This window comes from Equus asinus, chromosome X (assembly GCF_041296235.1).
Source record: "Equus asinus isolate D_3611 breed Donkey chromosome X, EquAss-T2T_v2, whole genome shotgun sequence".
Taxonomy (NCBI): Eukaryota; Metazoa; Chordata; class Mammalia; order Perissodactyla; family Equidae; genus Equus; species Equus asinus.
Window position 1 is genome coordinate 19,096,367 of NC_091820.1, and position 23,039 is coordinate 19,119,405.

The 23,039-nt window shown below is 39.6% G+C and overlaps 1 protein-coding gene across 2 annotated transcripts in view; it reads right to left on the bottom strand.

Moving 5' to 3' along the window:
• Positions 1 to 19,081, bottom strand: part of KLHL15 (kelch like family member 15) — a 33,762-nt gene extending 14,681 nt beyond the window's left edge. Inside the window, exons 1-3 of one of the 2 annotated variants that reach the window (XM_014867870.3) lie at positions 18,649 to 19,081; positions 18,414 to 18,472; positions 6,190 to 6,901 (exon numbers count right to left, since the gene is read on the bottom strand). In XM_014867870.3, the coding sequence (XP_014723356.1) occupies positions 6,190 to 6,894 (705 nt within the window). In that variant the 5' untranslated portion in view covers positions 6,895 to 6,901; positions 18,414 to 18,472; positions 18,649 to 19,081. The remainder of the gene's footprint in view (positions 1 to 6,189; positions 6,902 to 18,413; positions 18,473 to 18,648) is intronic. The other variant, XM_044763258.2, reaches the window with a different exon arrangement.
• Between the last annotated feature and the right edge of the window lie 3,958 nt (positions 19,082 to 23,039).

The window sequence follows — 23,039 nt, forward strand, 5'->3', positions numbered from 1 at the left end:
TACCACATCACCCAAGCATGACATTATATTAAGAAGAATAAATTTGCTTATGTGTCACAGTCCATGGTTAATGCTATGTAAACCAACTATGCTAACAGAGAAAATACTTGGAAGATATTCAGTGTTTTGTGAAGGCCAGTTCTGAGCGCTAATATGTTCTCAGCCAGGTATCCAAGTATACCTTGGATGACTTCATTTGTAATCCTTGAATTCTATCCCTTTCAAGGTGAGTCCAAGACACCTTATCCCCAGTTTAAAATGCAGCTTTTGAAGCCATAAATTCTGCTCCTTAAATAAAAGACATTTAAAAAAAAAGTGTTAGAAAAGCTTTTCTGAAGCATTAATTTTTACTCTGATCCTAGGATTAATTTTCACTAGTAATGAAGTTATCTTTTTTCAGCAGACTATCAAAACTATCTCAAAGTTGTATTCTTATAATAAACTTTTATAAAATGCAGATATGATTTAAATCCAAATATATTCTCAGTGAAAGAGAACTAACATTCTTTTCTGGTTACATTAGCTTTGCTCTTTAACAATTATATAAATCTAGTTTTGGGGGGATATGGTGAATTACATTTAACAGATTGGGGAAAAAAAGCACATTAGGGAGTCTAAATATCATGAGCTAGTGTATAAAACAAAATATTTGGAATAAAGCAGAATACATCTATATAATCTGCTTCCTTAATAAATAGCCAATGAAAAATCAACTGTAAAATCCTAAAAGCAAGCTGAACAAATGTGTTTTATCTTTACAGGATTTAAAATAGATTTTCTTTCCTTTTGAAAAACTGAAAGATTTTATGATTAATACAATTTCTAAGTTAAGGATCATTGGTATGCTGAATCTTACCTTATGCATATTTATGATACTGAAGATGCCCTGGGTTCAAAAATATTAAAATGTCACTGTACTAAAGAATCAACATATGGGTATTTTAATGAATAATTTAACAATTTTGCTAAAAAGATCTTTTCCGTACAAAAAAGTCAAGTATAATATGCATTTTGCCAAATATACATTTACTTCATAAAATGTTTTCAATAAAGCAGTAACTGTTTTTTAAAAACCAAAAGACCAAAGAGAGCAAAGTTTAAACTACTTAAACCTTCACATCACTGAAATTCAGAATGACAAACGTCAGGCTTTGTCTCTGTTAACAGATGCAAAGACCATTAGAGCTAGTAAAGATACACACCACAGACATTTGCATAAATACTGATATTAAAGTCTAGTTTTAAAACTGGGAATCCACTACAGATAAAATGAATTATAAGAACTCTTAAACAACTATGTCAAAAGGACAAGATCCTTAAATTCATTTTCAGCTTTCTTTGATTATATAGTGAAAACTCCAGAACTGTGCCTTCATATCTTAGTTTTCCCACATCTTATACTTTTTGCAGTGCCATTAAATTTCTTAGGCTGTTTCGTGTATGCAAACACGTCAGAATTTTCACACCTCTGTAACAACTTCTGAACGACCCAAGCTGGGTTAACCGCATGCTTCCTGCACCTCAGGATCCTCTCCCTACTCTAGCAGCTGTAATAGGAAGCCCTTGGACTGGAAGCAAGCAGACCCAGGTTCCAGTGTGGGCAACGCCACCTGTTCTGGGATAAGATTCCTAACCTTTCTGAGCCTGTTTTCTAATCTATAAAATGGAAATAGCCAGTAGACTCTACCTATGTGTAGCGCACTCAGTGCATGGCCTGGCATCTATAACACGTTGAGATAAGTAGCATCACTGCCTCTCCTGTAAGTAGAGAACTGGGTGAGGAAATTTGGAAGTCTTGGTCTCTTTGGTGATGGTCCCACAGAGTATTCAGCACAAAGGTTAAGACAGTCTGTTTTCAGCCGGGACAAAATTCAGTAGAGGACTAGGGGAAAAGATACTGCAGAAGAATAAACCCAAAGACTTCAGCACAGCTAGAGGGCATGACTCAGGTCCCTGGAATCAGTGGGGGGCTGCTCATTGGAGAGAGGCAGAACACCCCCTTCCCTCACTATGAAGCCACCACTCAGATCTGATCATTGCTACCAAAGGAAATCTCCATGGGTTCCTTAACCAAGCTTTGTTCAATTGCTTTTTATTTTCCTGAGGCCAGGGAGAGGACCCTGGCAAAGAGATGCTATACTCAGGTTATCTTCATCAGCCACTCCACAGAGAAGTTAGGTAGCTAAGTTCATTTAACGCTAAACCATACAGAACACTTCTAAAGACTGGGAATCCAGGAGAGGGGTTAAATATGTGAGAAAAGCTGTTTATTGTATGCATATTCAGAGAGTTTCTAATGAACAACTCACTCCTTGAACTTCTAGAGCAGCGCTGTGCAACAAAAATATAATTTGAGCCACAAATGCAAGCCAAAGATGTAATTTTACACTTTCTAGTAGCCACATTTAAAAAAGTAAAAAGGTGAAATTGATTTTAACAATATTTTTATTTAACCCAATATATCCAAAATATCCTTTCAACACGTAATCAATATAAAAATTAGTGAGGAAATTTACACTCTTTTTGTCATCTTTGAAATCTCAATTCAGACTTGTCACATTTCAAGTATTCAATAGCCACAAGCAGCAACCATATTGAACAGCGCAGTTCTAGAGTCATAGACACTAACTTTTTTTTAAGAATGAATAATCTTTTAATTTTGACACTTTAACTGATTTTAACCCCAATAAATTGAATAAAAGGGCTCTAAATTTTTTTTCAAAAAAAGGGAAATTTTATGAATCTAAAAGAAACCTAACAGAATAGTGTGAATAAAGTTGATGATTTTAGTCATAGCATTGGACTAAGTCTCCTAATACAAAAAAGAATGGTAAATTCTAAGCTTGATCAGAGTTGCTAAGTGGTTTTCTAAGACTTTCTCTGGCAATACAATAATATTTTCTTGTAACTGTTCCTGAAAACACATGATGCTAACCAGTAGATATGTTAACAGGACATATAAGGAATAAAGAAACAAAGTTAACACCAACACGAGGAAATAATCTGATAAATCCAGAATGTGGGACACACAATCAGTGATCTGATCATTCTCAAAAAAAAAAGGGGGGTAAGGGACTGATTTAGATTAAGACAGAATAGACAGATACGATAAGCAAAAGCAATACATGAACCACGATTGGATTCTAGGGCATTTTGGGGACAACTTGGAAAATTTTAACATGGCCTAGCTATTAGATGCTATTAGGGTCTTACTGTTAATTTTCCCAAGTGGAATGGCATTGGACTTGGGTAGGAGAAAGTCCTTATTTTTAGGAGAGGCATGGTCAGTATTTAGGGATGAGGTGTTCACCATGTTTGCAACTTATTTGGAAACATTCAGCAAAGGGAAAAAAAATCTATATAAAGCAAATATGGTAAAATGTTAACAGTTCTTGAATCTAAGTGATATCTATACAGGGCTTCATTACACTATTCTTTCAACTTTTTGTGTGCTTGTTCTGTTTACTGTGTTTATTTGAACATCCTCGTCATAGACGGGAAAAAGGAGAGACAATTCCAGATTAAAAGAGACATAATAACAGAATGTGCTGTACGAACCTTGATTCAATCCTAAGAAACAGCTGAAAAAAGACATTTTGGGGACAACTAAAAAAATCAGAAAATGGAGTAGACATTACATGATATTAAGGAATGACTGTTAATTTCAACAATGGTATTATGGTTATGCAGGAGAATATCCTCACTCTTGGGAGATGAGATGCTTGCTGAAGTAGATAGGGATGAAGTTAATGTCTACAACTTTCTTTAAAATGGTTTAGCAAAACCCAAAAATTTTACATAAAGGCATAGAGACCCTCTACCTGTCTAGCTAGCTAAAGCCAATGTGACAAAATGATAATAACTATTAACCTACAAGATATGTTTATGGGTGATCATTCTACTATTCTTTCAGCTTTTTTGTATGTTTAGAAAGTCTCCTAATAGTTTTTTAAAATTAAAGCTAAAAATAAAAAGGGTGTATCAATACTCCATTTTTCTAAATTTCAGCAAATAGGACAAAACCACAAATCAAAACTGCCTACACTTTTCCCCATGTAGATTCTTGTACTAAAAAAGGACCAGCACAGATGTAACATGTCTTTCTTTCTGTGCCCTTTCTGGCGCCATGCATATATAATAGACATTAAACTGGCCTTGCTGGAGATCTTCAATGTGCTGAGTACAGGAAAAAAAGATGGGCCCTATTTTCAAGGAGCTCAAAATAGTATGGTGTAAAATAGTCCAAATTCTTATTTCTCAACCAAATTTTCCATTTTAGTTTGGTTTCTGAAGTTTTATTTCTAGAGATAAGGTCTCAAATCTGCCTAACATGGTGTTTCTCAACATTTAGAAAGCCACAGATCCCTCTGATAAACAGTAACTCTCTCATACCACTAACAACAATCACTGACTGCCTCCCATTTATCTTACCCGTACTACTAAAATAAAACTGATTTATATTATACTACAAAAAACTGAAAGATTTCTCTGTGGCCAGGGCCTTATTAAGCTTTCCTAAGAAATAAACTCAAGAAGGAAGCTTTAACAATATTTTTATTCTGATGAGATTCGCAATACCTGGCCAATGGGTAATAACTCACTCCTATGCTGTATATGCAAAAAGAATCCATCAGAAGGTCCAACTGACATTTTATACGATTTACAAAATGACCCAATGGTATTAACTTTCAGCCTCTGTCACTATTGACTACCTTGAACTGATGACTGAAACATAAAAGGCTTTGCAGCTCACTACTTCACAATCATTTATTGCTATCAGTTATCCATATTGTCCCACAAGAGGGGAAATTTTATTTTCTATTTCACAAGTACTTCTATCTAGAGTGAAGTTGGAGGCTTTTTGTTTGTTTTAGTAGTGGGAAAGCATTTGCATGTAATGTATAAAGACAAAAGAGGATTCCCTAGGGAAAGAGAGCAACAAAAACAATAGTGAGAAAGAAAATCAAAACATCAGAGACAAATGATTTACATAGTTGATGTGCGCCTGATTATCACTGAACAAAAAAATAATTGAGAAATGTATTCTTTAGTTTCAATTATTTCTGCCATATCAGTACATTCTGAGAATAAAGATAAAATCCCATAAAATTGAGTTCTCTATTAAAAGTGTAAGTTAACGACATTTTATAGCATTTCAGAGGGAAAAAAACATGCCAGGCTGCTGAGTGTTATTCGAAGGTGCAAATTTGTTTATTTGTCAAATGTTGTAAACAACCCTCCTTTGCAAATATTATATTTTTATCACCAGGTCTGGTAACTAAAGCTGAGGAACTATTTAATATGAAGGGTGTCGACCAGAGTTTTAAGTGTGCTTTCCAGAGAGAAGAAAAAATGCAAGAGGTAAACAGAGCCCCAGAGGTAACCATGTGATTAGAAACCAATTAAGTTCAGCAATTACTGAAACTGCTTTCTCTCCTTTGGGCAAGAAAGGATCAGAAGTGAGACTCTGATACAAAAATGAAAAATGCTTACATGCAAAAATGCCAAGGCTGATTTGGAGGAAGACTATTTTTAAGATAGCAGAAGTATTCCATGGTAAAATGTGCACAGGGGTGTTTGATCAATGTACGTGGAGGATTTATAGTGCCAAACGACGGTTTTAGACATAAACAGATGTTTTCATGGTTAAGTTTAGTTAGTATTCACAGTAAAACAGGGGGAAAAACAGAACTAGGTAAGAGTAGGGAAGAAAATCACCACTAGGGCCTATTTGGTTTTCAAGAGCTATTTCATGTTTCCTTACTACATTTTAGAGGTCTACGAAACTGTATTAATGTATACCATTCAGAACTACAAAACTCCTCCCAACTCTAATGTCAGCATGTATTACTTAAGTTAATTTTTAAAGAGAGCTAGCCTGACCCAGTTCAGATTTAATTACTTTGTGAAAAGAAAAGCTAAAGCAAACTTGTAATATCTTGAGTTAAATACTTAAGCTTCAACTTTAAAAGTACTTTTAAAATGAAACTACTCTACTACCTACCTGGTTCATCTTTCACCCACAAAACGTGTTTTAAAAAACCTAAATGCACAAGCTATGACAAATCAGACTTCTTATAAACTATCCATTCTCTTTTTGCTCCTGACCAAGCCTGGAAATCTGATCTATAAAGACATACTGCCTTAACTAAATGATGAGTCCTGTCTATTGCTTTCAAATGCACCAACCTTCTCAAAAACACTGGATGGGGTCATCAAACAAAACCTGATGTTCTGAATGATGGTATCGGTATGTCTCCAGCGTCTTCTATCATGCCGCAGCCAAGACTGCACAGCCTCGTACAGCTCTATCTCTGGGAACCTGCTCAGATGATCATTATCCAAATAAGACATGAGCTTCTCGAAGCTCAGATAAGACAAGAAGTCAGGCCTGGACATGAGCGGAACAAAGTTGTCCAGCAGAAAGGCGTCCAACTTCTCCCTGACTCCCTCGATGTTTACACCGAAATCATCTAAGAGTCTCATAATTTCTGCACAGTTCTCTAAGCAAATTTTTGCTAATAGAAAAGAGCAGCAGAACTTCACCACTTCTATAAGTTGAACATACATGGCAGCCTGAAGAATCTCATGAACAGTATTCATACTCAGTTCTATAGTTCCATAGTACATAAACTGAAGGACGTGGCTGAAACCAGTAGCAGTTAGACCTTTTAAATGAATTTTGTCCTGATCTCGCTCCCTCATGTCTGCAGTAAACATAATTCTGAAGTAATCACTCTGGGTGGCCAAGAGTGCTTTATGGGCCTGGAACTGATGATCTTCAATAACCAGAGTGACATCAAGAAGCAATCCCTCCTCATACAGTGCTCTGAAACCAGCAGAGACACTGGTATCATGGATGGAGGAACAGAATCCTTCCACGTCCCCTGCCATGAATCACCTGGAAAAGAAGTAATCAAAGAAAACTGTGTTAATCATTTCCATGCATTCTGAAGACGTTATTAACTTAGAGCTTAAACAATTTTTATAATTATCTCAATTCCACTGCCTAAGTCCGAAATGTACAAGCCTTTTGGGAGAAGACAACCTAACAGTTTGCAGGTTAACGTTTTTGGCCTTCCCACCTGGGGAAAAAATCTATTAAATATGTATCAAACAATGGTAAATTGTCAGCTTACAAACAATATATGCCTATCCCCTTAATTTTACACTGTTCACCAAATTATCAACACAAAAAGGATTTCTCAAACACTAAATTATGAGAGACAAAAAAGTAAATGAAGAAGTACACTGTTGACCTTGAAAACTCCTAGAAACCTACTCAAAGGAAATAATCAGATAAATGTGCCAAGTTGTACACGCAAGGTTTTTCTTCCTAGCCTTATTTATAATAAAAAATTGGAAAGTATTCAAATGCCTAACAATAGATGATTAAATAAATATGGTGCAGTCGTATAATGGATTACTATAACAACTAAAAATGATGGCAGCCATCTACCTACTCCGACAAAGGATATTTATTAGGTATTGTTATGTGAAAAAAGCAGGCAACTGGAGTATACTCAGTATATTTTCAAAAATTAAATACATATGTATCTGTTTAGATGAGAAAAAGCCTGGATGAATATATACCAAATGATGCCCCTGGGTAGTGGGGTTTCAAGAAATTCTGAGGTTTAGCTTTTACTTTTTACTTACCTCATTAACCTTATTTTAAAAACCAATGATCACGTATTATTTATATGTTTAAAATATGTAATTTTTAAAGGAAATTAAACCACATTTTTGCATAGCAGAGAAATAAAGCCAAGATAGTGGAATTATAATTAGATCTAAGTAAAGCAGAATAAATGAATTCAGTCTATTAGACTGTTTATGAAGCAAAGTAATTCTCTCCTTTTCACGCAACCCCCCCAGGCCTTCTATCCTCTCCTTAACTCTCATCCTCACACAGCTCCCAGTTTCCTCCCCAATGACCCATCCTCACATCCCCAAATTCCCTCCCAACCCTGCCCAATGCGTCCTGTGGAACCTTGCTTCAGTGTAAACAAACCCCCTACAGGCTCATGCTGATCACAGAAAGTTTTCTCTGCAGTCTGATTTAAATAAGAAAAAATACTCTTCTGTATTCTTCTTAGAACAGAATATTCTTCTATAGCTTACGAACGTATCTTCTAAGCCTTCTCTTAGCTTTCTACCGTTCCTTTTCTAAAACATGGCCTTTTGCTCAGATAAAAATCCATCTTCTATTGCTCCTTGGCACTTACCATATACACACATCCTGACCAATCGCTCTCCCACATTCACTGATGACTTTGGCACCTGGCTGAGAGCCATCTTCTCCACCTCTTCAATGTTCACATAAGATCACTCATCCAAAAACTGTCCAAGTTCTCTGACCACCTCAACAACCTCCCCGCTTCCTCCATTTTAACACCTTATTCCCAAGCCTGTTGGACCTTGCCACAATCCAGAACTGGTCCACATCTGAAATCTCAACTGTCAACTTCCCACTCTTGGGCTTAACCTTCTCCTCACCTCTGTCCTTTTCCAGCTCAGGCCTTCTGCTATCAGGCCCAATGTCCCAAGCTCTTTCCTTTCCCTGTTGGGTGTTTGGATGGACCACAAGCCCTCCAGTGAAGCAACTGGCACCATAGTCACTGATGTCACCTTCTCTCCCTCCTTCAGGGAGGCCTACACTGCCAATCTCACCACTCTAGTACCAATGCCTTCTCCTTTATTTACTAAAACGAAGAGCATTTCTGCATGCCAGGCCTTATGTTAGGTACGGAGGTGTGTGCCTTTCAGGAATCCCCTCTGCACCCTGGCTTCAGCCAAGCCCTCAGTTGCTGAGAGTGAAAAGGCAACTTCCGTGGACACGCTGAAGGCACTACTTGACTCTTGTGAGTAAGCTACACTGGATATTACTGCTTCATTTCATCAATATGTTATCTATGACACCCTTTATTTAACTTCTTGACATATTAACCCATTTATTCAGTAGTTATCCCAATCTGAGGACATCTCAAAAAAAAACCTTCTGAAAGGATGATATACCAAAATGTTAAAAATGGTTATCTTGGGATGGTAGAGTATCAGGCAGTTCTAGTTTTTTTTTCCTTTTTGTCAATCTGTGTTTTCTAATCTCCAATGAAAGTGTATTTCTGTTTTAAAAAAGTTCATTAAAAAAAATCTTTACGGGCTGGCCCAGTGGCGCAGCAGTTAAGTTCACATGTTCCACCTCAGCAGCCCAGGGGTCATCGGTTCAGATCCCGGGTGTGGACCTTGGCAAGCCATGCTGTGGCTGGCGTCCCACATATAAAATAGAGAAAGATGGGCACGGATATTAGCTAAGGGCCAGTCTTCCTCAGCAAAAAGAGGAGGATTGGTGGCAGATGTTAGCTCAGGGCTAATCTTCCTCAAAATAAAAAAAAATAGAGGAAGATTGGCAACAGATGTTAGCTCAGGACCAATCTTCCTCACCAAAAAAAAAAAAAAAAAAAACTTCAAAAAGTCCCTAATTGCCAAATCCAACAGGTACATCCCAGTCCCTATTTCTCAGGATCCTTCTGCAGTATGACTTACTCCCTCAGCTTATTTCTCTCTCAGCCTCATGACACTATTTTCCTGATTCTCTTCCTATTCTTGGACTGCTTATTTTTCAATCTCCTTCCTGTGCTCATTTTTCTTGAACTACCCTTTAAACATTGGTGTTCTCCAGGATTCTGTTCTTGTACTTTTATTTTTCTCATCTAAACACTGTGTCTCCCTAAATGATCTCTTCTAAACCCATGATTTCCACTAACACCTATCTGGACCAACACCTTGACTCTCTGTCCGAATCTCTTCCCATACACTAGTACTGTATACAGCAAATCACCTGCTAGACACTTTCTCTGGGTGCCCCGCAGGGATCTCAAAATCATCATGTCTAAACAGAATCATAATTGTACCCTCCCCTCAATCAGTTCTTTCTTTTGTATTCCTCATCTTATCAAGAGTCATTCTAGGTGCCTCCTTCTTCCCATTTGTCCCTAACTTACCTTTAAGTTTTATTGATTATACCACATAATATGTTCACTTACCTAAGACAGCAAAGTATGCACAAGATGAAATTAATATCAAATTTTTTATTAGTACTCCATTAATCCAAAAGCTATATACTTTCATTTTGGAAAGGTAAAACACAAGAGGACTATCTATAATTTGAAAAATAGATATAAAATATTTTAGACACTGTAATCAATGCTTGGCAGAACTACTTTTACCTTCAACATTAAAGCAAGCTATCGGGTTTTTTTCCCCCCTGAATTATTTTTAAAGATAAAATTAATGAGCTGAGAATTTTCCAAGTGATTTAAGGCATATGTACATAAATGCATACCATGAACAAAAGGAACCTCCCGCAGTGTGGAGTCTGAATAATAAAATATTCTGGTTAGTGGAGGGCTATCAACATCACACTAATTATCAATTTCCAAAATAATTAGAATAAAAACCACGACAAACTGGATGAAAAATTTGATACTTCGTTATGTTTCTCAGGATCACTATGGACACCAACTATTACTCTGACTCATCAAGATGTACTGGTCACATTTAATGGAGATTTAATAATAGAAGGCTGGACATCAGCATTCAAATACTTGAGAGTAGACTGCTTTGTGTTGCATTAATCTGTTATTTTGACAGTGCCTAAAATACTACATGTTTCACTTCTTCTCTCTATTCAACAGTTACCACTATCTGATAAGGTCTCAAACAGCTAATATTCACCTTTCTGAAAAAGGTTCCACCTAAAGGAAATTTTTAAAAGGAGATACTATGCTTTCTCAAAAAAACGCCATCTAGGTTCCAGATACTTACTATGGTGGAAACATCACAGGGCAAAGAAGCAAGAAAAAAAAGGAGAGGAGGAAGATTGGTAAGCTGTGAGTCAAAAGACCCTAAAGATGTAAGGACAGCACCCATTCTCCTCTGGGCACCCAGCCCACCAAAGGGGATTCCTAGCAGGCAGACTTCCACTCTGTGATCCTGTCCCCAGTCACATATGGTCAGACCGGGCTGGGAAATATGAATCAAGATGAACACTGTTTTGTCAAGAATTTAGAAAAGAAAAGAGGAGAGAAAGAAAGGGAAAAAGAGAGAGACGTGCACTGACTGTGTATGACTGGAACTGGAACATGTCAAAGAGCAGCTGTGGGCACCAACTTCTGCCATGTGGGCTGAGGATCAGAGAAAGCCAGTTAACTGAGAGAGAAGAATAAAGCCAAGATGAGAGAACAGGGAGTGCTCCCTAACGCCTTCATTTTTCCAGTTCCCAGGCCCAGTTCTACTCCTGCCCTTGGGTTCTGAGAGAAATCCTTACGTTCTTAGAATAAATTCCCCCTTTTTACTACTTTAGGTGGGTTTTTCTCATGTATAACTAAGGTCCAAACTAATACACAGTTTTAGAACAGAAATAGCTATACTTCGAGTAAGTTACTCAAACTTTCCTTGGTCTTATCTCTGAATCTGTAAAATGAGAGCACTCAACATGATGATCTCTAAAAATTTTTAGTCATAAAATTCTCATTTATTCTCCTACGTTTTAGATGATTTTACACATGTGTAATGCACTTATATAGCTATGCAAAGTAAATAAGCTATAGCTATCTTTCAAGACTTAGCAATGCAAGACTTAGCAAAGTTTATCTGATCTAGATTGACTTCTAAAACTTTATCTGTGATAGCTGGGACATATGCAGTAACTTCTTTTCCACATGAAAAAGCTCGGTGCACCTACCAATAAGACTAACTGCCTAAGAGCGGCAGCAGTTATTTTACATTTTTATGGGAACCACATATATAAGTAGAAATGATAAAATACTCAGTGGTTAACTGACCAACACGATACAGTCTCTAAATGGAAGGTGTGGAGTCAGATGCCTACCTTTGAACCCTGGTCTTATCTCTTATTAGCTCTGTGACCTTGGGGCGAGCTACCTAGGCCTCTCTGTGCTCTCAAGTTCTTTTCTGTAAAAAGGGGATATTAATATTAATAGAACCTATCTCATAGGTTGCTGTGAGGATCAAATAAATTAATACATATAAAGACTTAGAAGAGTATATGGCCCTTAAGTACACCATAACATTAGCACTTATTATGGTACCCCTTCACTTGGTGCTACGGTATATAACCAACATAATAAACCTGACCCTTTAATAGTCCAGGTAACTCTGGAGAAACCCTTCTCCCTAGCAACAGCACCTGGAACCCCAGCCCACCTTCTCAGTAAAGTCTGTCAGGATCCAGGCCAACTCTAACTTGAGAGATGAAGACACTAAGGTCCACAGGTGAAATTTTTCTTCAAGGTCATACAAGTAGTTAGAAATACAGTTAAGACTAGAATCTGACGTGCAAAAAATACAAAATAGTGTGGTTAGAAAGAGAAAATCTTTGAAATCAGAGCGCTTACCAGTACTTACCACCTGTGTGACCTGGAGAAATTTAGTTAACTTCCTGACCTCAGTTTCCATCCATATATTAGGAATAATAATCACATTACCTTATTACTGAGTTCGGGTGGTGAATAAAGAATTAACATAAACTAAATGTCTAGCCTAGAGCAAGGCCACCACCAGAGGTCAGTCAATGCTGGACTGCTGCGTCCAAGTCTTGCCTAATGCTCCATATCACCCACAAGACCACAGGAACTTGACACCCCTTAAACTCTCCTCTACAGACCCCAAACCTCCCTAGAGTTTATCACAATGCAAGTTTATAAGAGATCAGGAGACACACTGGTAGACAAAACACTGGACTTCATTTTGCAGTGGCGTTTTCATTTTTTCTCATCACTCAAGCATAATTTTCTAGCTTTTCTGGGCTCCTTAAGCTTTTGTGCCCTAACTAGAGTAGCTACTTTCTAAGTCTGTGCTGTTCAATATGGAAGCCACTAGCCATGAGGCTACTGAGCACTTGAAATGTGGCTAGTCTAAATTGAGATGTGCTGTGTGTAAAATGAACACCAGATTTTGAAGGCTTAGGGCAAAAAAAAAAAAAAGTAAAATATCTCATTATACAAATTTTTATACTGATAACATCTTGAAATAATATTTTGGATATATTGGGCTAATTAAAATTAATCTCACCCTTTTTTCACTTTTTCATTAAACTGGCTATGAGAAAATTTAAAATTACATACGTGGCTTGCATTACATTGCATTGGACAGCACAGATCTATAACATAAGCGTTTAAGGCATCAAACAACTAAACTTACAAATGAACACGTGAAACAAAACCAACTTGTTCACAATCCATACCCTGGAAGCTATGAAGAAAAGAAAAAAATGTGAGGTGTAAAATAAAACAGAAACATCACAAAAACACACATATAAGCAAATAAAAAAATAACCAGAAAAAGGAAAGTGTAAGAAGAATACAAAAAGGAAAATATATAAAATCTTACGCATACAAATTCCCCAAATAAAGAACTATAGCAAATTTAAGAAAAAAATAACTATAAGAACTAATCATTGTAAAACTAAACGAAACTCAAGTCAGAACTCTATAAGTCAATGACTGCTGGGGGAAAAAATCTGCTAAAGGGCTTTGAGAAACATATTTACTGACATAGAAAATGTTCAGTGTACAGAAATTTCGTATCTTCACTTCTCAATAAGGACCGTCAGATTAAGGGAAATCATGGTTTATAAACCTGTACACGTATGTATTCTACACTTGGCTTACAGAATTTCAAATGGTAGATTTTTTTCAAAAGGGGAATCAACTTAAACTAAATGACAAAGCATACCTATACTACTAGGAAAGAAAAACTGAAGAATTTGTCTTATTTCACAAACTTGGCACTGACTAAAGAAAAAAGAAAGCGTCACATTTCTGTGCATAAGAATGATTAGCGATTCTCAAAGTGTGGTCCAGGAACAACTGGGGTCCTAGTTCCCTAAAACGACTTCGCCAGGTCAAAACTATTCTCATAATACTAATTTAAAAAGTTATTTGTCTTTTTCATTTTCATTCTCTCAGTGTATTCCAGAGACTACATGTGTGATATCTTAACAGACTGAATGCAGACACCAATAAGAAGCCCATTGTCTTTTATTAAGCTAGACAGTAAAGAGATTTGCAAAAATGTAAAACGATGCCACTCCTCTCACTAAGTTTTTCATTATTTTAGAAAACAGTTATTTTTTATTAAAAAAATTATTTAGATTAACATGTAATGGGTTTTTAAAAATGAATACAAGTATTTTTTAAATTTCCCAGTTTTAATTTCTATTATGGTAAACATAAACAGATACAACCTACATAAACAAAAGCTCTGTGGGACCTCAATAATTTTTAACAGTATAACAAGGTCCTGAGACCAAAAGGTTTGAGTACCACTGACAGTACAACAAGAGATAAATGACGACACACACACACACACAAAACAACCTCTTCCTACCTCTGCCCTGGAAGACTATTACTGCTATTTATATCACAGAAATTTCTAACAGTTCAAACTCTCTAGTGACCAGTAAAGAAAGAAGTCTGGTGGGGGTAAAATTGGACAGGAAATTAAAGGCAAAGAAATTAAATGCTTCCTTTTCAGTTAGAAGGCTGCCATTCTGATTTGAAGGCAAAATTCTAGGCAATTAAATAGAAGATGTTTCAAAATCAACTAACCTCCATGTTTACGCCATAAGCAATAATTTAATGCTTTCACATTCCTCCCACAGCTGCTTGAAAATTCATACAAAATCCTAAGTTATTCAGCATAAAAGCTAGATTCTCAGAGGTTGATATACTTATCTTCAATGAAAAATTTAAATTATTTCATACTACCTTCATCCTCAAACTGTTAGCCTACCAAAGTTAATGCCTATGCAGAAAATGCCATACTTGCATACTAAAAAGAAAATGCAAGGCTTACTACGGATAAAAATAGAATTAATTTCTGAGTCATAAAATGTCTCACAATTTCTGTAACCTATAAAGTAAAAATTTTAAATTCAACAATTTCAAAGCGGCCAACTTCTCAATCTAAAAGAAAAGAAAAATTTGAAAACAGACTAACTTTATTAGCTCTATTAGTCGTCATTTTCCCCTCAGATACACTACTCAAATTCAGAAACAACTCAGTTTAATACAGGAGGAAAGGCTGCATAACTTAACTTTAATTTGTTTAATACTGGAAATTCTTTCTTGTCCATCAAAATGTTTTTATAACTCAGTACCAAATTGCAAATGACTGTTTAACTAAGCTTTTAGGAAGGCTCTGGGGCCTCCAGCCTCCAGGTTGGCACCTATTATCCAAATTACTTCACTTTTCAGGTATGTTTAGCGTTTAGTCATCTTATAATACAAGAAACCTTATAAGAAAAAAACTCCTGCTTCAATGCTATTTTTTCATCCGAAGATTTCAATTTAATGCTCCTCTGCTTATTCCTCACTACAAGTAGAAGTAGTCCAAGAGTGATGTCATGGAAAACAGCTTCCCTAGCCTTTAGAGAGTGGATCCAGTGAGAATTCTAGGAAAAGCCTCTATTGGGGCATAAAACCCCAAATCTTCTAACCTATATCCTAACATGAAATCATCAATACTGTACTGTTAACATTTTAGTGCTCTGCAAGAATTATACAGCTAAACTAAATCTTTTGGAAGGTCCTGATGTTATGATACAGATTTCCTGCAAATCTTTAAATGATGCAGAATCATTAACTAAATTTAATGATCTTTTCAGAGACAAAGAATAAATTTTCTATCTGTTATTTGCTTCAATGATTCAGCCAGATGAGCTTTAAAGGTCTTATAATAAAATCAGAAAACCTGAGAAAAATATCTTGCCTTTTCTAGTTAGTTTATTTCCAAAGTTAAAATTTCTAATTCTGAAAAGGCCTTCCACGTTTGGGCCAACAGCAGTACGACATACACCCATAGATAGATGAACTATAAGAGCTTCTCCAGTGATTCCTAAAAGGGGAATAATAATTATCTCCCATTACTCTCCCCCTTCTTCACGCTGCCCCAGATACACTGGCCTCTTCGCTGTTTCTGGAAAACCAGCCACTTGCCCACCTTAGGGCCTCTGCACGGATCACCTTCTGAGTCCACATATCCGGCTCCCTTCAGGTCTCTACTCCAGTGTCATCTCAGTGAGGCCTTCCTCGTTCCTCTCTAAAGTCAAAAACTCCTGACCTACCCCATCAACCAGAAAATCCCTGCTCTCCTTTTTGGCTTTATTTTTCTCTCTAGTATATTAAATGGAGATATAGGCTACTTTCCTTATTTAGCTTACTTTTGCTGTTGTTTGCTTCTCTTTCTTGTCTGGTTTTGTTTTGATTCATTGACTGTTGTATCCCCAGAACCTAGAAAGAACAGCACTTGGCACATAACAACTGCTTAATAAATATTTGTTGGATGAATAGATGAACCTAATCCTCACGACCCTCCATGTTCTGTAACAATCCCTGACTTAAAGACGAGAAAACTGAAAGCTCACAGAGGTTAGGGAACTTGCCCGAGGCTATGACTCTTAATAAGTGGTGGACTCCAGAGCCTACAATGCTTCACCAATGACTCTCATTTCTCTTCAATAAAAAACCCCACTCGAGCTCCAGCATTCCAATTCAGAGGAATATATGCTAATAAATTAGTCCAACCTCTCAGAGGCGAAAGATTCATTCTCCTCAAAGTTAATGTTATTCACTCGCAAAACATTTACAATGAGAGAGGCCAGCTACATTAATTTGGGGGGCCCAGAGCAAAATGAAAAATGCGGGGCCCCTTGCTGAAAAGCAGGAAAAAAGTGTCGTTAGAGGTACTAAAACATAAAGTTTTCTCCTTTCTTCTGAGGTCTCTCTCGACTTGTCATGGTGTTTTTTTATTTGCTGTTTAATGTATTCTAAGAAAAATTAAAAATGTAAATTATTAGCATGAATTTTACCGTTCACCTTTATATCATACAACGCCAGTTTTACGCGCAGATTATTAAACCAAGTTTTGGGCCCTTCTGAACACCCAAGAAGCCAAGCCAGCCCTAGTCCCAAGGCTTTAGCCCCAGAAAACCCAAATCAAGGCAGAGGGAAGGTCAAACCTTGAAATCGCTGAGAAAGCTGTTATTTGCCAAAATTTTCTCTTCAGGATAAGCAATAAGCCCAATGTATAAAAGCTAGCACATTAAAGTAGGCTCTTCCTTTTGCTAATTTAATCTTGCCCGCCTTATGTTATTCTGCCTTTTTACGAAACACAAAAGCATACTGTGGAAGACAACTGGTATTGGATTATAAATTTAATACAACATCTAAGAAAAAAACTCAGAAAACCATTTGCTAGCTAAAAATAACAATATACTCAAAAAAATGCTTCTCTTTCACTTTTTGTGGACCATTTTTTAAAGCCAAACTATACTACATCTTTGATGTGCCAAGTAAGAATGATTCCATACTGATCTGTTACACATACATATTATAAATTCTGACAAATAAGTCCAATTTTCAAACCACAAATATTTACTATCCGATCATCCCCCCAAGTTAATGAGCAACAGAGTGCAAATTAACATCCTTTACCACTGAAAAACTGGTTCTAAGCACCTACTAAGTGTTGTGATGATTAAAAAAGAGAATTAAATGATAGAAATGTTACATTAAGTGTCACAAAGTTGACATTTCCTATACATTTCTGGATCTAGTACGAATTACAGAAATTTGAATGCATTTAAAAGCTCTTCAAAAGCAATTTTCAAATGAGTAGAGATATTCAGGCATCCTGTCCCCTAGATATGAAAAACAGGCATTAAAATTAGGATATATATCTTAAAGGCATTTTCCAAATTACAATTTAATCAGATTAACAAAAGCAAATACCAATTCAGAAAATATAAAAGACCAAACAAATGTAAGGTGTTAAATAAATATTCCGAGTAAGCAAAAGGGCAGAAGCGGCCTAGAAAAACGAAAAGCAAAGCACTACAGTAACGTTAAATTTGAATTAAAGAATACCGTTATTTAAATAAGCAGTTAGCATTTCGTAGGAAGAAGGCCAAGCAACGTGACTATTAGATATCTAGTCGATTCACGGCCCCGCTGCGCTATTCGGTACTTATTGCTTATACTTATAATATAGAAATAAAGAGACAGCAACAGTTAGCCACTACAACATTAACCACTCTGGCAAAGGTTACTTGAAAAATTGCCTTGCATTTTTACAACACTTTACAGCTATAGATTATTTCTACATATATGACCTCATATAGTGCTCCCTACCCTGTGATGTGGCTATTACTGACTCGATTTCATAGATAAGAAACCGAGGCTCGGTAAGCGATTTTCTCAGAGTCACCCAGTCGAACCCAGACCTTCTGATCCCACGTTTTAAGCCTCGCATTTCGCACAGTTCTATTTCAGGCATAAATAGAATTTTTAAAGGGAAGGAAGGGGTTAGAGAGAAAATAATCATGGTACCTGCAGCTGTGTGCTGCAAAAAATGGCTGAATTACGCTTCTTCCTTTTTTTTCTCTCTCCTTGAAAAAATTAAATTTCAAACAATTTAAGTAAACTCAAAGACAAATTAGGTGCCGACGTCTACCAAATGCTGGACTCGGGCTGCGCAGAAAGGGCTACCGAACCCGTGCCGAGCGCGGGGCCGCAGACGGCGCCCGGGCTCCCGCAGGCCGGAGGGCCAGGGGCGGCTACGCACCTCGGGGGTCTGTCCAGCTCTAGTGGACGGCAGTCTGCATCAGGAAGAAGCGGCCGGCGGGCCGGGCGGTGGGCGGTCGGGCGCCGGACGGCACTCGCAGGCTCCTCGAACGTCTACAACGGGCCGCTCCCGGGCCGGGCCGGGCCGCGCCAGCGGGGGGCGAGTCTGCGCGCCTGCGGCCCCCTCGGAACCAGTCCTGGGAAAGAAGACAGCGCTGAGTCGCGAGTCGAGACAGTCGGGCTCGGCGCGAGGCGGCGCGGCGTCGGGGCTGGGCCCGGCCTTGCCAACGCCAGGGGCCTCGCGGCGCCCGGCGGGGTTCGGCGGGAGGGCCGACTCGGGGCCGCGGGCGGGGGAAGGGGCCGGGGGGCCGCGGGCAGCGGCAGAAGCGCCGGCAGTGGCGGCGTCGACGACGGCGTCTCCGGGCTTCTGCCCCGAAGCGCGCCGAGCCTCAGGATCACCCACGCCGGGGGTGGAGGAAGGCGGGAAAGGGGCGGGCAAGGGGCGGAGCGTACGGGGCCACGAGCCAGGGGCCGCTCCGGGCCGCGCGCCCCCTGCGGGCCGCGGGAGCCGCCCGGGGCCCGCCCAGGGAGGCGGGGCCCGCCGGTAGGGGGCTCCATGCGCCGTCGTTGCAACGCAGAGGGCTGCCACGCGGGTAGGGAGGGCGAGGGGTGGGGAGCCGAGAGCTGGCGAGCAGGCCTGGGAGGCGCTCTCGGCCCCCACCGGCGCCTCGAGGGGGCCCGCGGGCGGGCCGCGGCCCGGAGGGTGTTTACCTTCCCCCTGGTCGAACGCCAATGCCGCCATCTTTCAGCCAGCGCGCGTCACTTCCGGCGCCGCGGGAGCGGGAGCGGGTGTGGGAGCGGGGTGGGGGCAGGGCTGTCCCACGCCCGCGGGGCCCCACAATCTGGCGGGCGGCGCTGCGGGCCCCGCGGAGGCACGGGGGCGGCCTGGCGCCGGGGCTGCAGCCCGGGCCCCAGGCGCCTGCCCCCGCGGCGTCGCCGTCGGGGCTGGGAACGCTGGGCTGTGCTGTTCCCTTCGCGGCGGTCCCTCTTCGTCTGCACGAGCGGTGGGCTCGAGCCACTGCGGTGCGCCCACCCTCGACACGTTGAGGGTTAGGAAGCCCGGAAAATGTCTTTTTGCATCTTGCACACAGTGGGGGTGGGGGAATCGGGGCCGACGTGGAGGGAGCTTGGCCATATCTACCTGCGTTACAAAAATGACTACATCTGCGCCAAATGACATCATTTTTGTAAGGCAACTTGCAGGGGATTATTGCGTCATAGTTCTACCTGGCTTACTGCACAATACGTTTCGCAGAGACAGTTACCAGAAGTGGGAAAATTCGTAGAAAACGGCATGTCTGCATCGCACAGAAATGCCGGATCTAGAAACGCTGTTCTATTTGCGTCAAAATAAATGGCAGGAACGAACGTTCAGAGGGTAGTGATCTTTTGAGTGGTTGTTCGTTTTTAACAAATCGGCTATGGAATTCTAGCTAATGCTTTTTAAATATCGCCTTTTCTTGATTTAAGAATATAAAAGTACAATATAGGACTGTTGCAAATTTATTGTTGTGAAATCTCTGTGGGAAAAGTGTAGATGACAGAAATACACAGTTGGAGGCCGGTAGTTCTACAACGAACCTTAAATTAAGTCATCCGTTGCCCATTTCTGATCCTAAACTGAGGAGTTTCTCCTACCCCCACCCCCCCCGCCGCCATTTTCTCTCTAGACCAATATCCCGGTGAACTTACAGAGCTGTGTGGCTAAAAGCGACCATTATCTCTTTCTAGCAAACCTGAACATGTCATATTTCCCAAGAGGCCAAAATAGCACACGGTGCGCTGTTTTGCTGACGTAGACAACTTCGTGGGAAAAAATAGAGAATCACCTTAATCTTTTGGAAATAGGGAAATAAGCTTCCTTTTTCCGATTTAAACTATAAAACAAGCTTTAAAAAACTATAAGCTATCAAATAAACTTTAAAAATGGCATACATTCAACTTTAAACATTTGAGTTTTCATACATTATTCCTGAACATCTAAAAGCGCTAAATTTTGTATTTTGTGCTTTAGCTAGCCGACATACACTTTGAGCTATACATTGCATAATGTAGTACTGACCTGTCCAGAGGGAGACTTCTGTTCCTGATTCAAGCAGGAACTGAAATGTGTCTGTGTTCCATGTAGCAGACATATACCTATATGAGTGATGTCATGAGCAGTGTGATGCTTACCCCCCTTGTCTGATATTCCATGGTCTCGTGACATTTCACTCTGTCCAAAGTGTACTTTTTTGGGGAAACTTTACTGTTTCTGAAACTAGGCTGTGTCTTTCCGCCAATCTATATATTTACTATGTAGAGCCCCACCCTTGAAAAAGAAGTTATCTTTAATCACTGATGCCTCTTTCACTCTCATTTTAAAAAAAGGAGTCTTATAGAAGGGTCTAGTACAGTAAGAAGCATTGTGCTTCTCCAAGACCAAGCAAACTAAAACCACATCATTTAAATAAACTAACTCCTCCAGGTAATTCCTGTCTTCAATTACTTTTCCTACCAATTCCTAGAAAGTAATGGGAACTCCTAAATACCTTGAGAGCATCCTTTCATACTGGTAGAACCCCACAAAGCAAATGAAAGCTGTCTTTTCCTAGCCCTCTAGCTTAAGTATTTGAGAATACAGTCCTCAAATTCACAATATAGCAGTCCAAGATGTCCAGAGACCTGCTAGAGGCTTGGGACTGGGAGTGGAGTGGAGTTGGAAGGAAGTTCCTACCCAGGGTTCTGAGGATTTGGGATACTGTATATACTCTCTTCTCCCTTCCCCGCCCCCCTTTTTTAAAGAAGTTGAGGCTTTTCAGAAATCCAGAGTCTGCAGTAATTATCTTGGTAATCACTTTTCATGCAACTAGTCCCCACTGCAATCTCTGGGAATCAGAGTTTTATCTTGGGGCCGGCCCGTGGCCTAGTGGTTAAGGTTGGCACACCAACCTCAGTGGCCCGGGTTCGGTTCTCAGGCGTTGACCTACACGGCTCCCAGCAGCCATGCCGTGGCAGCGACCCACATACAAAATAGAGGAAGATTGGCACAGATATTAGCTCAGGGCAAATCTTCCTCAGGAAAAAATAATATATATATATATATATATATATAATCTTCAGCAAACTCTGATAAAGCTGTATATGCATTCTCTCTCCTCTTGAAAATTGTTTTGCCAATTGCTCTATAGCTGTTCAGCGTTTTTAAGGCATCTTGTGGGGTCCAGTCCATCTCAGTCCCTCAGGGTCCACCAGTATCCCTCAAATCAGTACCAACTTCTGTAGGTCCACACCGAGACCTGTACACTGACACATTCTAACAGGATGGTGGCTGTTGTCCTAAGCATTATTTCCTAGTCCCTATCACAGATGGAGCCTTCAAAATGCAATCTGAGGGTCCCCAAATTTTCCAGCCTTCCAAGTTCATTGTTTTAAAAGCCAAATAGAATACCTTGAACCTTTATGGGGCATGACAAATAGGAAATTGGTGTCTTCAAGAATGTTAGAGGATTCTAGCTAATGCTTACGCATCTTGGTTATTGCTGGTCACCTGTCCCTTGGAATGGCTCCTCATAGCTTCTCTCCTATTACCTCTGGCTTTCTGGTCTGTCACCACCTCTCCACATTTCTCTAGCTCTCTCTGTACTTCCCGACTCACAAACTTGACTCTCCCTCCACTTGTCTAGCAAAGCAAAAACCTAAAGCTATGACAAGGAAACTTCAATTTCTTTAAACAGGTCATGGCTTTTAGAGATCCCTACACAGGGATGTCCGCTGTGGCCATCTCTAGTTCAGATCTGTAGTCATTTGGTGGGAACCCTTTCCTAAGCATATCAATTGCTTCTCCCATCCCCTCTCTTTCCGAATCTCATGAGTCCCCAAACACATCCCCTTGGCCCAGCTAGGAGAATACCAAATCCTTAAACATCCAAAAGGGATGTGGGTGCAAAAACAAACAAAAAACCTTTCAAAGGGCACTCCCCCCAGGAAACAGAGTGTGTCTGAAGTATTTACATTCGTGTTATTACATTTGTGTCATTTCACCAATGTGGGGAGCTACCTCAAGGAAAATGAATTGATAACTTGACATATCTATATGACCAAGAGGATTCAACAATGTGATTCTTCCTGGAACCAAATGCTGCTTCATATTTCACCTCCATCCTTAAAGCCCTAGCAAGCAATTCTCTGCTGGCAGTTGTTAGAATAAGTGCTTTGCGCCTGCAGCCAGCCAACAAGGGTTCAGAAACATTCAGGTTTGGTCTCAGAGTCCCCAACACATTGTGACAGGTTTAGACAACATGGGGTGCTGTGTGAGTGAGCACAAAGAGGGGGATGTAATCTGGGAGGTTC